Below are 15,441 nucleotides of genomic sequence, written 5' to 3' on the forward strand. Positions count from 1 at the left end.
CAATGAACAATTTGAAGATAAAATTAACAAAATAATTCTATTTGAAACAGCACCAAAAAGAATAAAATACTTTGGAATAACTTTAACAAAATAAGTACAAATTTTATGCTCTGAAAATACAGAACATTGAAAGAAATTAAAGAAGACTTGAATGCAAAGATATCCCATGTTCATGAATCACAAGGCAATAGCTCTCAAATTGATCTACAGATTCAATGCAATCCCTGTGAAAAATCTCAGCTAGCTTTTTTGCAGGAGATAATCTTAAAATTCATATGAAAAATGAAAGGGTCTCACAATAGCAAAACAATCTTGAAAAAGAACAAAGTTGGAGGACTTATACCTCCCAACCTCATAACTTACTACAAAGCTATATTAAGATAGATTGGGGAGGCCTGGGTGGCTCAATCGGTTAAACGTCTACTTCTGGCTCAGGTCATGATCCCAGGTTCCTGGGATAGAGTCCCACCTCAGACTCCTAGATCAGGGGAGTCTGCTTCTCCCCCTGCTTGTCGCTACCCCTGCTTGTGCATGCTCTTTCATGCAATCTCTCTCTCTGACAAATGAATATATAAAATCTTAAAAAAAAAAAGATAGATTGTACTTATATAATGATAAACAGATTAATAGAACAGAACTGAACATTCAGAAATAAACCCCTAGATCAATGGTCCACTAATTTTTGACAAGAGTGTCACTTCAACTCAATAGGGCAAATAATAGTTTTTTTGAACAAATGGTGTTGGGACAACAGGATATCCTCATGCAAAAGAATTAAGTTGGGCCCCTGTCTAACACCATGCACAAAAATTAACTCAAAATAATTCACAGACCTCTATGTAAGAGCTGAAAATATAAAACTCTTAGAAGAACACATAGGAGTATATTAGGGTTAGGTAGTGGATTAGGTAATGATTAAAGAAACAACAACAAAAAAGTAGATGAACTGGAGTTCATCAAAATGAAAAACTTTAGTGCTGCAAAGGAAATCATTAAAAAAGTGAAAAAACAATCTCCAGAATGGGAGAAAATCTTTGCAAATCATGTGTCTAATAAGGGGCCTGTTTGTAGAATATACTAAGACTCGTTAACTCAATAATCAAAAGATAAATAACCCAATTACAGAATGGGCAAAGGATCTGAAAAGATAGTTCTCCAAAGAAGATATACAAATGGCTGATAAGCACATGAAAAGATGCTCAACATTATTAGCTATGGGGGGGGGGTGGAATGCAAATTAAAACCACAGTGAGATATCACTTTACACCGAGGGTGGGGGTGGGGGGGTGGACATAATGGAAGAGACAGATAAGGACACAGGTTGGTAAATGTGAAGAACTCTGAACCCTTATATACCATAGGTGGGAATACAAAATGGTGCAGCCACTTTGGAAAACAGTCTTCTGTTCCTCAGAAGGTTCAACATATAGCTACCATATGACCTAGCATATTTACTCCTAGGTATATGCCCAAGAGAAATAAAACATATGTCCACAAAAAAATTTGTCAATAAATGTTCATAGCAGCATTATTCATAATAGCCAATTAGTAGAAACAGCCCAAATGTTCATCAACTGATGAATGAGCAAATAAAATATTTCACCATAGGGTGAAATATTACTGGGCAACAAAAAGCAATGAAGTATTGATACATGCTACAACATGGAAAAATCTTAAAATATCATACTAAACAAAAGATTCCAGTCACAAAAAAACTATATATTGTATGATTGCTTTTATTCAAAAAGTCCAGAATAGACAAATCTATAGTGACAGAAAGTAGGCTGGTGATTGCCTACAACTGAGCAAGGAGGAATGGGAAGTGTATGGGATGGAAGAGGTATGGAATTTTTCTTTTTAAAATTTTTAATTGTGGTTAAAAAAAAAGCCACATCAACTAAAATTTACCATTGTAATTGTTTATAAGTGTACAGTTTGGTAATATTAAGTAGATTCACATTATTGTAAAATAGATCTCCAGAACTTTTTCATATTGCAAAACTGAAACTCTACCCTTTAAACAACTTCCCATTTCCTCCTCCCCGCAGATGCTGGCAATGACTATTCTACTTTCTGTGTCTGTGAATTTGACTACTCTAGGTTCTCATGTAAGTGGCATCATACTGTATTTGTCTTTTTGTGACTTGACTTCATGCAGCATAATGATCTTAGCGCTCATCCATACTTTAGCATGTGATAGTATTTCTTTACTTTTTAAGGCTGAATAATATTCCACTGTACATTTATATACATACCAGGCATTGTTTACACATTCATCTGTTGACAGACACTGGGTTGCATCCACTTCTCGGCTATTGTGAATAATGTTGCCATGAACATGGTATACAAATATCCACTCGAGATCCTGCTTTCAATTATTTTAGATACATACCCAAAAGTGGAATTGCTGGATTATGGGGGCATCTCCTTAGAATGACAAAACTATTCTAAAATTTGACAGTGGTGATAATTGCACAATCCTAGAATAGACTACAACCCACAAAATTGTACACTTCAAATGGGTTAATCATACGGTATATAAATTATGTCTCAATAAAACTGTTAAAAAATACAACTCCTGAAGGCTGAATGGTGGATATAATTACTTAGAGCTTTTGACTGAACTAGATGATTAATCTGGTTAACTAACCTGTCAATCTTGTCATACAGGTAATTTTTGGCTCTAATTTTTGATGACCTGGCTAGATGTTTAGTAGGAGTTTTTTTGAGACGTAACCTAAGTGCTTCTTCAACACTGCTCCATTAGAGAAAAGTAAGAAAAAGAAATTCATAGTATCTTTAATTCAATACTAAACTTTTCCTATTTTGTGTCAGGAAATACTGTGAAGAAATAACACACTCATACTAGCTACAGAAATTTTTATTTCATCTGTTTTGTAGCTATGCCATTCACCAGATTCTTAAAAGACAGGGAGAAATAAGGCAGGACTTGGTTACTCACTTTGACTTCAGGTTTACTTTTTGAAAAGTCACTCACAATGATTTCACCTACAAGATGCTCAAAAGACGGAGGGTTTATTCACCTTATTTTTGCAATACAAAATTATAAAATTGTAAAGTCCTAAGTCCAATGTCACTGAATGGGGAAAGAGGTAATAAGTTAAAAATCCAGGAGAGAAAAATCTTGAGAAAAAAACATGCATCAAATTCAGATTCTTCTCACCTCTAATTGTTATACACAACTAGTAATGCTATCGGCAATACAGATGGCCACTGATACTTAGAAACTCATTTCATCATCTTCTTTTCAGCTTTATCTACACATTTTCAATCTTGTCAAGATTCAAAGATACACTTTAAGAAAGACAATAAATGAGATAATCTCAAAGATTTCTCATGATCTCTTCTGATCAGAGCAGAGCTAAGTAAAAAAAACCTTACTGGTCTGAGTGATCATTTTTAAAACAATAGACTCTATACAGTTCACAGCAGAAACACCAGCTTGGAGGTCAACTTTCAATTTCAGTCCCAGGCAGAGGCTATAACAATGTTTATGATCTAATTATAGAGATGGTTGTCACGTTGAGACAGTCCTTCTTTCCAGATTACACATCTTATACATTTTAACAGCTTTTCCTAAATAATCTCTCAGGGTTGACTTTAAGTGAAGATTGAAATACTAACAATTGGATTCAGATTCTCATTACAGATTTTTCAAAGTCCGTCTGTGTGCAGAAGCCAAATTATGCATGGCAACTCGAACAGTTGAGGTCCCCTCAGGGATATCACAGGAATTGATGACCGAATGTAGTGCCCGGGTATACGCTGCAAATAAAGGTTTGCACAGTGAGGAATGAAGTCAGATTCTAAACTACTCACTCTGCCAACCTCCTTCCCATTACTACTGCTTCTCTACAAGTCTCATAGATATTAACTTTTCCTATTCATTGAATAAACACTTATTGAGTACTTAGTACATGTCAAGCACTCTGTGAGGACAGAAAAGATAATGACGAGAATGGACACAAAAATAATTAAATTGCAGTATTAACACTTTCAAACCAGAGGTATATATAAAATATCATCACCACATGAAGTGCAGAATGAATGAAAAAACATCTAGGAAAAGATGGAAAAGATTTCCAGAAATAGTAACACTTAAGATGGTCTTGAATGATTAATAAGAGTAAAGGAAAGGAGGTCTTCTAGGCAGAAAAATGTGTGGAGCAAAAGGCATAAAAAAAGTGACATGTACTGGAAATAGCAAGTTTGATAAGGCTGGAGTGTCGCCTGGGGCCAGAGAGAAAATATGCCAAATATGGCATGCATTTTGTACTGTAATGTTGAACCCTCAAGGTTTTAGAATAAAGGAATGGCATGATAAGATTTGTGTTTTTAAAATTTAAGTCACAGAACTGATGAGAAACTCATATCACACGGATGGGGAAGTAGGAATACAAATAGTGGCAGCATTTTGGTGTGTGCATGAAGCCTACATAATTTCTACACTGTGTACATCAGTATGTTTAAGGATGGCCAGGAAACAGAAATATGAGTGACAATAAGAAGGACTGTTTTCTCTAGCTGCAATTCCTGAAGATAATGTTTATATTGGTCCTCATTTTCCTCTGCATCACCTGGCAGAACTGGGCAGTCTAATGTGGACAGAGATGGTAATAAATCTATGTTAAGTAACATTAAAGTATTTCAATAACAGGGAATGCAACTGGACAGATGGCCATAAAACATAAGCCCTAATTTCTTCATTTATAGAAGAACCAGGAAGCCAAGTCTCCCTACAGTGGAGTAGAAATATTTCCCCAGCATTAATGGAGACAAGAAGATAGCCGATCTCAAAAGGATTATAACTCACTATAATTACCTTTATTGTCCCAGAGTTATTTGGTAAAGGCGTTATAACAGTCTCTGGTATCAATCTCAATAAATGCTAACTTACTATGATCACTACATTTCTTGTTTGTTTGTTTTTTAATTGCCACCAGGCTGCAACCATTCCTTTAAGAAGCTTACCTCTATGGTTTTTATAGAAAATACAATTGTTGGCGCAGGTATCAGGATGAGCATCCCAGAAATCAGGACCACAGCAGCACAGTGGAGGTAGAGTAATATTATACAGCCTCATTTTCTCCTGGATCTGGGCTCGCAGAGCTTCTATATATCTATAAAGATACAGTATGGTCATGCAAAGTGGACCACTAGGAAGAGAATGAGCATGAGTCCTTATCTGAAGACCAGCTTTAACCATTAAAACTAGTTCACATCTCTGTGTCTCAACTTTTCCTCTTTGTACTGGGAAACAGCACTGGGGAAAATACAGTGCTATTCCTCTAGAGCCAGGACTTTACGCAGAACTTTTCAAAATACCTTTGGGATTCCTTTTCTCTCTGTTGTTGTTTTTCTCTGACTCCTTTTAGTTCCTCAAGTTTCAGCTGGGCTAATATGTCACTCATCTTCTCGCCTGAATACAGCTCTTCATGAAAGTTCATTCTTAGTATCCTCTGCTCTTCGGCATAACGTTGCTGCTCTTTCTTTTTTTTAATTCTGAGAATAAAATCATAACATGGTTAGGAATTTCATAAAATCATTATTTAAATTAGCTTCTGGACCCAAATAATTCAAGGAATTCCTAGAAACAAGAGAGTTAGGAAATCAGTTTAGCACTGTAGGGTAGCCTCAAAAATTCCTGCTGGCTGACTGAAGGTTATTCTACAGCTCACGTAAATATATAGCCTCTCAAATGACAATGACCACTGCTTACGTATAAAAAGGTTCGCTGTAAGAATCCAAGTACAAAAGCTGTCTTACCTTAGACAACCAAATAAATAGATAAATCAACCAACCAACCAACCAGACAAAATACAAAAACAATGGGTTTTATGACTCTGGACATCAGGTGATGAGAGGCAGTGATTCTTGACAGACAGTAAACAAATGAAGGGAGCCCTATTAACTGCCGAAACCTACTGCCTTGTAAGTTTCCAGGCAGCAGCCTGAGGTAGGAGTACTGAGGTAGAGCCTGGTAGACTTTCTGAGTCAAGAAGATGGAGCTGAAGGTCCAGGGACCAAAAGCAACTAGAGTTCATAACAGGGAATACAGAGAGTGGAGAGCTGTTCAAGAGTGAAAACTTGGAGATCTACTGTGTATCCTTCTGATACACACCAGAGTACTCTGTACCTATTTGAAGAAATAACCTGAGGCTAGGAACAGAATCATCAAAATGGGTAACAAGGAACAGTGACTAGGCTCACACAGAGCTGGGAATAGTGCCTGTTCCCACCAATCAAACTTGAAAAACTCGTAACACACAGGGCACTGGGCAGTTTTCAGAATGACCTTACCTCCACAGTGGGGAATGATGGTTAGTCCTAAACTGAGCACTGTCCCAGACACAAGGTCATAAATTATAAAAGCAAATCCCCAAAGTAATTTAACTGTACCCTGAAAGCTGAGAAAAATTTATAAGAATACAAAGATACCTAGCAACCAACAAGATAAAATTCACAATGTTTGACATCTAATCAAAGACTACCAAGGATGCAAAGAAGCAGGAAAACTTACTCATAATGAACAGAAAAACCAATCAAAACCAATCTAGAACTGAGTTATTAGAATTAGCACAGAAAAACATTAGAATAGTTATGCCTATATTTTATACGTTCAAAAAGTTAAGATATAAAAAAGACAAATCAAACTTCTAAAGATGAAAACTACAATTTCTGAAATGAAAAACACACTGAAGAACAAGCCTATATTTAATGAAATCAATAACTAATAACCTTTCAAAACAGAAAGCACCAGGCCCACATGGGTTTGCCAAATAATCATGGAAGAAATGATACCAATTCTCTACAATCTTCCTTCAGAGGACAGAAACAGAAAGAGTATTTCTTAGCTCATTCTATGAGGCCAGCACTACCTTAATACCAAAACCAGACAAAGATATTATAGGGAAAGAAAACTAGAGGGGCCCTGGGAGGTTCAGTCAGTTAAGCATCCACCTTTAGCTCAGGTCATGATCTCAGAGTCCTGGGATCAAGCCCCGCATTGGGCTCCCGGCTTGGCAGAGTCTGCTTGTCCCTATCTCTGCCCTCTTCCTGCTTGTACTCTCTCTGTCTCTCTCTCAAATAACTAAATAATAAATAAATAAGTAAACAAACTAGAGACCAATATTTCTCATGAACACAGAGAAAGAAATCCTCAAAAATGTTAGCACATCAAAACCAACGATGTAGAAAAAGAATTATATGCCGAGACCAAGTGGGGTTTATCCCAGGAATGCAAGGCTAATTCAACATGGAAAAAAAAAAAATCAATGTAATCTATCACATCAACAGGATAAATAAGAAAAATCACATACCCTATAAATATACATAGAAAAAGCATCTGACAAAATCCAGCACCATTTATGAAACTCCTGGTAAACTAGAAATAAAAGGAACTTTCTAAACTTGATAAAGGGTATCTACAAAAAACCTACAGCTAACATCATACTCAAAGGTGAGAAACTAGACACTTGCCCACTAGGATCAGGAATAAGACAAGATTTTCTCCTCACCACTTCTTTTCAGCATGATACTGAAAGTCTTAGCCAATGCAATAAGACAAGAAAAGGAAATAAAAGATAAACAAATTGGGAAGGAAAATAAAACTGTGTTTGTTTCCAGATGACATGACAGTCTATGTTCTTCCCAATCTGATCTACAGATTCAATGCAATTTCCCCCCACCCCAAATCCCAATAAGTTATTTTATAGATAGCGACAAAGTGATTCTAAAGTTTTTACGGTGAGGCAAAATTCCCAGAATAGCTAAGATAATACTGAGGGAAAAAAACAAAGTTAGAAGATACATACTACTCAACTTTAAGACTTATTACAAAGCTGCAGTGATCAAGACAGTGTGGTATTGGTGGGAGAATAGACAAATAGAATAGTATGGAACAGAAAGCCCAGAAATAGACCCATCTTAATAGAGTCACTGATCTTTGACAAAGAAGCAAAGGCAATGCAATGGCATGAAGACAGTCTCTTCAACAAATGGTGCAGGAACAACTGAATATCCATGTACAAAATATGAATCTAGACAAAGACCTTACACTCCTCACAAAATTAACTCAAAAAGGGTCACAGAATTAACTATAAAATGCAAAACTAAAAAACTCCTAGAAGATAATTTAGGTGAAAATCGACATGATCTTGGGTATGGTGATGACATTTTAGATACATACCAAAGGCATGATCCATAAAAGAAACAACTGATAAGCTAGACTCCATTAAAATCAGAAACTTCTGCTCTGCAAAAGGCACTGTGAGAAGACAAGCCATAGACTGCAAAAGATATCTCATAGAAGACTACTGACCAAATATACAAAGAACTCATAACTCAACAATAAGAAAACAAACCTGATTTTAAAATGAGCCAAAGACCTGAACAGACATCTCAGCGAAGAATATATAGAGTTGGCCTTAAATAACACGAACTTGAGCTGCATGGATCCACTTACATGTGGATTTTTTTTATAATACAGTAATGTAAATGTATTTTTTGTTTCTTATGATTTCCTTAATAACATTTTCTTTTTTCTAGCTTATTTTATTGTAAGAATATAGCATATAATACATATACCATATAAAACATGTGTTTATCAACTGTTTATGTTATTGTGAAGGCTTCTAGTCAACAACAGGCTATAAGTAGTTAAGTTTGGGGAGAGTCAAAAGTTACAGGTGGATTTCAACAGTGTGGAATATTACTGCCCCTAACTCCCACGTTGTTCAAAGGTCATATGTTTATGGGATCACTCCTTCGTGATGAGTGAATGAGTGAATTATTGACTCACTGACTGAATGGTGAGGTTACCCTCTAGTGAGCATTAATATGGAAGACAAATATCTTCATATCTTTTGCCTAGAGAAGTCTGTACATCTACCTCTTCCCCAGACTTCCTTGTCACCAACTTCCCAATAATGGTCAAGTCTCTGACCATCCAGCCAAACCACACCACAACCCATAGATCAACATGAACTCTCACCTCTGGATAAGCGTAAGAGTTTAGGTTGAGTGAACAGTAATATATCTTAGATCACAAAACAGAGTGATAATGGCCCTTCAATCAATTCCCAGACTTGAGCCAATTTACAGACCAAGAACCTCTTGGATGAAGTGGAATCCCTGTCCCTTTGAGGAAGGACCTTACTATACTGCCAAAATTTTATATTGCTAATCTTTCTCTCAGTCTTCCCCAAAGGGACCATGATCTACTAGCCAGATGCCACAGTTCTGAGTCAGACAGCTGTGATTATTGCTTTGGCTCAATTGTCCAATTATGGTAACCACATCCCTCTTGTCCTGCCACTCTGGAATCCCACTATCCCTACTACATCAGGGATCCCCATTTGGTGGTTTCAGTTCCTATAGAGAAGAGTGACCACAAAACTCTTCAAGGATGTTGAATTTCTCACAGTGGTGATGAAAGGTGTGCCCTCTTGACCCTTCCAGAGTTGGTGAACAGGTCTTACATGCTAAGTCCACTCTAACATACCAGTATCCCTAAGCTTTTGGATACCTTTCTCTACAACATACCACCTACAACAAAGCAGTTCTGGCATTTAACTTCATTTTGTGTAGGCGACCCTTGAGGCCATGGTTCTAACCCCCCATCTCAAACACTGAATCTGGAGTCACTGCTGAGTGGGCCCATACCAATAAATTCTGTCTGATCCAACTTTATATTCTACCCACCATGATCCTATACTTCTATGACCCAGTCTATACATACTCCCCAGTCATCTATTGCATTACAAATCACTCCTACAACTTAATGGCAGAAAACAATAATAAAGACTTATCCCAGTATTTTTGTGGGTCAGGAATGCATACAAGTCACAGTGGAGACAGCTTATCTCTGTTCTATGATGTCCAAAGCCTCAGCTGAGACTCAAATGCTGAGGAGCAAGAATCATCTGAAGGCTTAACTGAGCCTGGAGGTTTCCGGACAGGGCGCATTCATGTGCCTAGCAAGTGCATGCTGGAAGTTGGTTCCTCCTGACATGATCTCCACAGTGTTGCTTGATCTCCTCACAGCAGGGTGTCTGGCTTCCCAAAGTGAGCAATTCAAGGGCCCAAGGTGGAAGCTGCAATTTTTGTTAACGATCTCGCCTGGGAAGCCACACACCATCAGTCTGCAATATCCTATTGGTCACATGGATCAGCCCTCTTCATTGTGCGCGGGCACAATACAAAGGTGTGGATACCAAGAGATGCCGATTGTTAGGGGTTACATTGGAGGCTGGGTGCCACACCTGGCATGACAGGTCAGGTAAAGCCAGATCAGAGCAGCGTGGTTCACTGTCTTGGCTATTCTAGCCATGGGGTCTACAGATGCTATTCTTGGTCTATTAGATTTTTCACCAGCCCAATCCAATAACCTTCCATAGGTGGAGAGCTTATCATTTCTGCAAAGGGAAGCATCAGCTGGAATCTTCAAAGCAAAGCCACACAAAGCTGTTTTGCCAGGCTGGACAAATTCTTTGCCTGACACGCCGTTTCTGGAGGCACATTTTCTGTGGCTGCTAATCAATTTCGAGCTGAGTGGGAAGGGGGAGCGAAACAACAGCAGAGCTTCAGAAATGATTCTCCACTGAGCAAAGCTAAAAGAAATCTACATTGACATAGTAGATTTGCATAAAAATAATCTTTTCACTCTTTGTAAACTGCCATAAACATGATGTGCAGTGACATGCGACATGTTGCTGGAGCCAGCAGGAGTTTCCACTCCCGCATGCTATGGTTTCCTGCTGGAGCACCTCTGCAGCTATTCTGCTGACCTCCAGGACCACAGGAAAGCCTACACGTTTCCTTCTCATCACCTTCTCCATCCCGTGGTGGGAGCCTTCCTGCCATTTTGCCTTTTCAGATGGAATGATGTGGCTCGGGACAGCCTAGACAGCTCATCCTAAACAGAAGGGCAGGGAAAAGCAGTGGACAGGCTGCGAAAGGGCTTGGTAAACATGGGAGAGACACTGAGGCACCAAAAGCACGCCCGCCCTGCTAGAGAAGCGTTGCCTAGAATGCACTCTCTCCTCTTCCAGGGCAGGACAACCTCACACAGGGGTGCCTCTGTTCTTGACGGAGCTCACTACTGACGGAGCTGAGACGTGCTGCTTCCGAATAGCTAAGTCAAGGTGGAGAGGAAGGGATTTTCCTCCAGGAAAACAAGGACTTCTGTTTCCATTACACAGCTTCTGTTATTATCGTGCTGTGTGACCAGGGAAAGTCTCAATCTTTCCACCTGTAGTTTCTTCATCTGTGGATAAGAATAATCCACTTCTCTGGAGCTTGGACATGAAGTTACTGAGTGCAGAAGGAATGAGTAAATATTCACCAAACTCCAAAACACCATTAGGTGAAAGGCTTACAAGGGAAACTGGGCAAAAGCGTGATTTTGCTCTCCAGTAATTCCCTGGGCTTCCTTCAGAACTGTGTGGCATTAAGACAGGGCCACAGGCTTGGGAACCAAATGCCTGGACACCTGCTTGCTCTACCTTATTATGTGCCTGGAACACATGGCTCCCCACAGGGCCTACCACTTTAAAATAATGGACTTGGCCAGTGGCCTCGGTATAGTGCTTTCTGCTCTGGATTTCAAGACCTTGAGTTTAAAGGCATTCTTAGAATGGCCACATGGTGCACTGTGGACTGTGGACCAGACGGACACCTGAGTTCTCCCCCAGATCTTCAGGAAAGCTCAGAGATTAACCCATCCCATTTCTTCACCTTTACTATACAACTGATCACCTGGGGGACCCTGTAAAAAGTTATCAATCCCCTGCCTCACCCAGACCATTGAATAAGGATCTGAGGGTGGGACCCCCGCTTAGATATAGTTTAGAACACTCCCCAGGTGGATTCAAATGTGCATTCAAAGATGAAATCATCTGACCTATCATCATTCACAGCTATCAGCAGAGAGACGCGGGTCCAGGCACAAGCCCAAACACTCTGGTAGTCAGCTTCACAGTTGGAATTGGACTTCAAAGTTCATGAACCCCAATCCCTGAAAAGTACCTAGAAGTGACTATCTCCCCATCTATGGAAGCTCCTGGATTTCCTCAGTAAAAATCATCCCAGATCCCAAAGTAGCAAGGAAAAGGCACGCCCACAGCAGGAGGGCAGTTGGACCACATACTGACTTTCTGAGAGTCACCTTCCCCTTGGCAATCTCACTAATCACAGGTGCTATTATCAAGCTGCTATCAACTACAAGACCCCTAATTTAAACTTCAGCTTTGCTAAAAGGAACAACTGATGGAACATAGCCACAGACAGTCACATATAACAGGAAAATCTGCTCCTGCTTCAGCTCACTTGTCTTCCGAGAGGGATGCCTGTTGGTTGCCTCCCTGCCTAGGGCCGTGTACTTGAGGCCATTTCCTTTTCCAACAGACCAGGAAGTTCTGTGAGGCCCACTGCAGTCTGTGAGTTCAGAGACAAGGAGAATGGCCAGGAATCAAACTAACACTCATCTTCTATGTTCAAGAGTCCTCTCCTGCTGATGTGGAAGGGCAACCCTCCCTCCACAGCTGTCTCCCTCACTGGTCCCCTCCCCCATTTCAGGAAATGAATTGAAAGCAAGTAGCAGCTGGGTGGTTTTGCCATCCTACTTCATCATTTCCTGGCTCAGAGACGCAAGATTCAATCACAACAGAAAGACTTGCTCGACCTATAGTCAGCAGATCTGGATTCAGGTTTCGAGTGTTTGATTGACTTGCTACAAGACCCTGGGTCTATCCCTTAATGCCTCTGAGCTTCTGGCACCTCAGCTTAAAAACAGGGATCTAGAACCCTGCTCTGTCTGCCTCTCAGGGTTGTGACAAAGATCCTTCTCATTAATGTACATCAAGGATCTTTGTAAGCTGTAGAGACGGCTTGGGTGGGGGGCCTTTATTATTAGGGAATTGAGGCTTGGATAGGAGTACAAATACTCAGGACTGATTTTTCAGAGAAGCAGAATATGCTGCCCAAACCACTTTGGAGTTGAGAAATAGCTCCAAGGGATCCTTGCCTACATCTACAGAACATTCCTAATATTTATGGGCTCCCTGAGGGCACACAAAGGGGCTTACTGATGGAGGCCTCAGCGTAGACCTTGTCCTCTCCTGGGTGGCAGAAGCTCAGAGCCAATGCCTCCATAAAGAAAGCTATACACTGCGCTGCTGCCGGGCAAATGTGATGATCCTCACTATGGTCATTCATTGTGCCTGGTACACGGAAAACGCCCATAAATATTTGTTGAGTGAACTGATTTCAATATAAGGTAATGCTCATGCTAATCCATGCTCCCTTGAGCTCTGCAACTTGTCAGGGCAGAAGTAATAGATATTACTGAGGATTACATTAGTTGGAGGAAAAAATAACCAAACAAATCTCTCCAATTATATAATACATATATATTCACTGTAGCTAAGAAGTAGGTAGTACAGGTATGTATAACACTACACAACAAAAAGAAATAAGAACACAACTCAGTTTCCTATAACTTTTCTAGTGACAGTTATTGATATGTGCCCCAAACCGTGTTGGGCATTGCTGCAGGAAGAGTATACAAAGAAATCACCCACAGTGTTACAACTGAGGTGAAAGCCTGCATGGGCTTGAGGGGTGAGGGAGTCAGGAAGGACTTGAGGAGGGGGCGACATGTGATGAGGCAGAGAAGGGGAACTAGGAGAACAAGCCAATCAGGGAATCGGGTGACAAATGGAAACTCTAGAGCATATTATGATTAAGTCACAATAGCTATGGCTTATTGAGGAGTGACTATGTGGGCACTGTGCTAAATGCTTTACATAGAGTATGTCATTTGCTTCTCATGGTTAACTCCATGAGGTAGGTATTTTTATTCCCACTCTGCATATGAAAAAACTAGACTTCGGAGGTCACAAAGTAGGAAGTGGCAGGAACAGGATTCAGACACTAGTCTGACTCACACCCTACCCCTGGCCCCTTAATCCTTGCTCTCATGTAGCCCAGCATGAACGGAATTAACTACTCATGGACCGAAAGGCACACTGGGGGAAAAGACAGGATGAAGACAAATCATGTAAAGGTTTTGTTTATGGATTCTGAGATGACTTTATTGACCATAGAGGCTGGGGAGGGGAGCCACAGGAAGGGAAGGAGGGGAAGAACAAGATTAGAATTGCAACTGAGATCACTCCAGTGGCCATAGGAAGAGTGGTCTAGAGATCACTAAGAGACTGTGATCAAGATCCAGGCTTGGGGCGAGAAAATTACAGCTTGCCATCAAGCTTGGCCCATTGAGAGAACAGCAGCCTATCACCTTGAACTTGTTAGAAATGCAGACTCTTGGGGTCCCTGTGTGGCTCAGTGGATTAAGCCTCTTGCCTTCAGCTCAGGTCATGATCTCAGGGTCCTGGGATCGAGCCCCGCATCAGGTTCTCTGCTCAGCGGGGAGCCTGTTTCCCCTCCTCTCTCTCTGCCTGCTGCTCTGCCTACTTGTGTTCTCTCTCTCTCTCCCTGTCAAATAAACAAATAAAATCTTAAAAAAGAAAGAAAGAAAAGAAAAGAAATGCAGACCTACTGAATCAGAATCTATATTTCAACAGGATGCCCAGCTAACTCTACTGCACACTGGAATTTAACCAGCACTGACATTAAGGATAGAAGCTCTGCCTGGTGGGGACAGGAAGGGGGGAGACAGACACTCCTTGTAGAGGTGCATAGCTCTGAATGGCGGATGCCTTTGAGAATCAGAGGAGAGCCAAGGACCTTGTCCCAGAAAAAAATGCTGATGCATACCAACATCAGCCTACAATCTGAAGGGCTTCACAGAGCCCTGATGAGCATGAACCATTACTGGGTCTGTAAGAAATCCCTGAAACTTAATTCCTTAATAATTTAGTTGGGGAGGAGTTGTATGGAGTTTGCATTTAAAAAGAAGAAGAAGAAAGAAGGAGGGAGGAAGAAGAAAGAGGAAGAAGGGAGGAAGAGGAGGAAGAAGGGAGGAGGAGGGGGAGGGGGAGGAGGTGGTCCAGGCTTCAGAGCCTGGACCAGGCTTTGGTCACTGCAGCCAGGGCCAAGACTCTGTTCCCTCTTCCCCCTTCCTCCGCCTGCATTGTTCTGCAAATCTCCTGGTGACTGGAACAGACCCACTGGCACTGCAATCCTCGGCCCATCCTGGCCTCCAGAGCTGGACCTGACCTGCCTGCCTGCTTTTCTTTTCTTTGGTCCCAGAAAAGTCAAAATTAGCCTCACTTTTGTTCCTTTTCTTCGATGCCTCTACAGTCTATCTCAGGAAAGGATTATTGTGCTCTGGGGACCGTCTCTCATGGGATATGGGGAAGGTGATGAGTGAAAAGGAAAATGGTCTTCGACAAATTGGTTCAACTCAGACAATCACACGGCTTTCCAGTAACTGCCCACCACTGCTTCAGGAAGGCT

At 40.6% G+C, this 15,441-nt stretch overlaps 1 protein-coding gene across 2 annotated transcripts in view; it reads right to left on the bottom strand.

Moving 5' to 3' along the window:
- Nucleotides 1-3,020: 3,020 nt before the first annotated feature.
- Nucleotides 3,021-15,441, bottom strand: part of CCDC15 (coiled-coil domain containing 15) — a 78,582-nt gene continuing 66,161 nt past the window's right edge. For both annotated transcript variants that reach the window (XM_080815846.1, XM_080815845.1), the window contains 3 exons: nucleotides 5,347-5,523; nucleotides 4,993-5,141; nucleotides 3,021-3,786 (listed from right to left, as the gene is read on the bottom strand). In XM_080815846.1, coding sequence (XP_080671972.1) covers nucleotides 3,665-3,786; nucleotides 4,993-5,141; nucleotides 5,347-5,523 — 448 coding nt within the window. In that variant the 3' untranslated portion in view covers nucleotides 3,021-3,664. The remainder of the gene's footprint in view (nucleotides 3,787-4,992; nucleotides 5,142-5,346; nucleotides 5,524-15,441) is intronic.

This window comes from Martes martes (assembly GCF_963455335.1).
Source record: "Martes martes genome assembly, chromosome: 10".
Taxonomy (NCBI): domain Eukaryota; kingdom Metazoa; phylum Chordata; class Mammalia; order Carnivora; family Mustelidae; genus Martes; species Martes martes.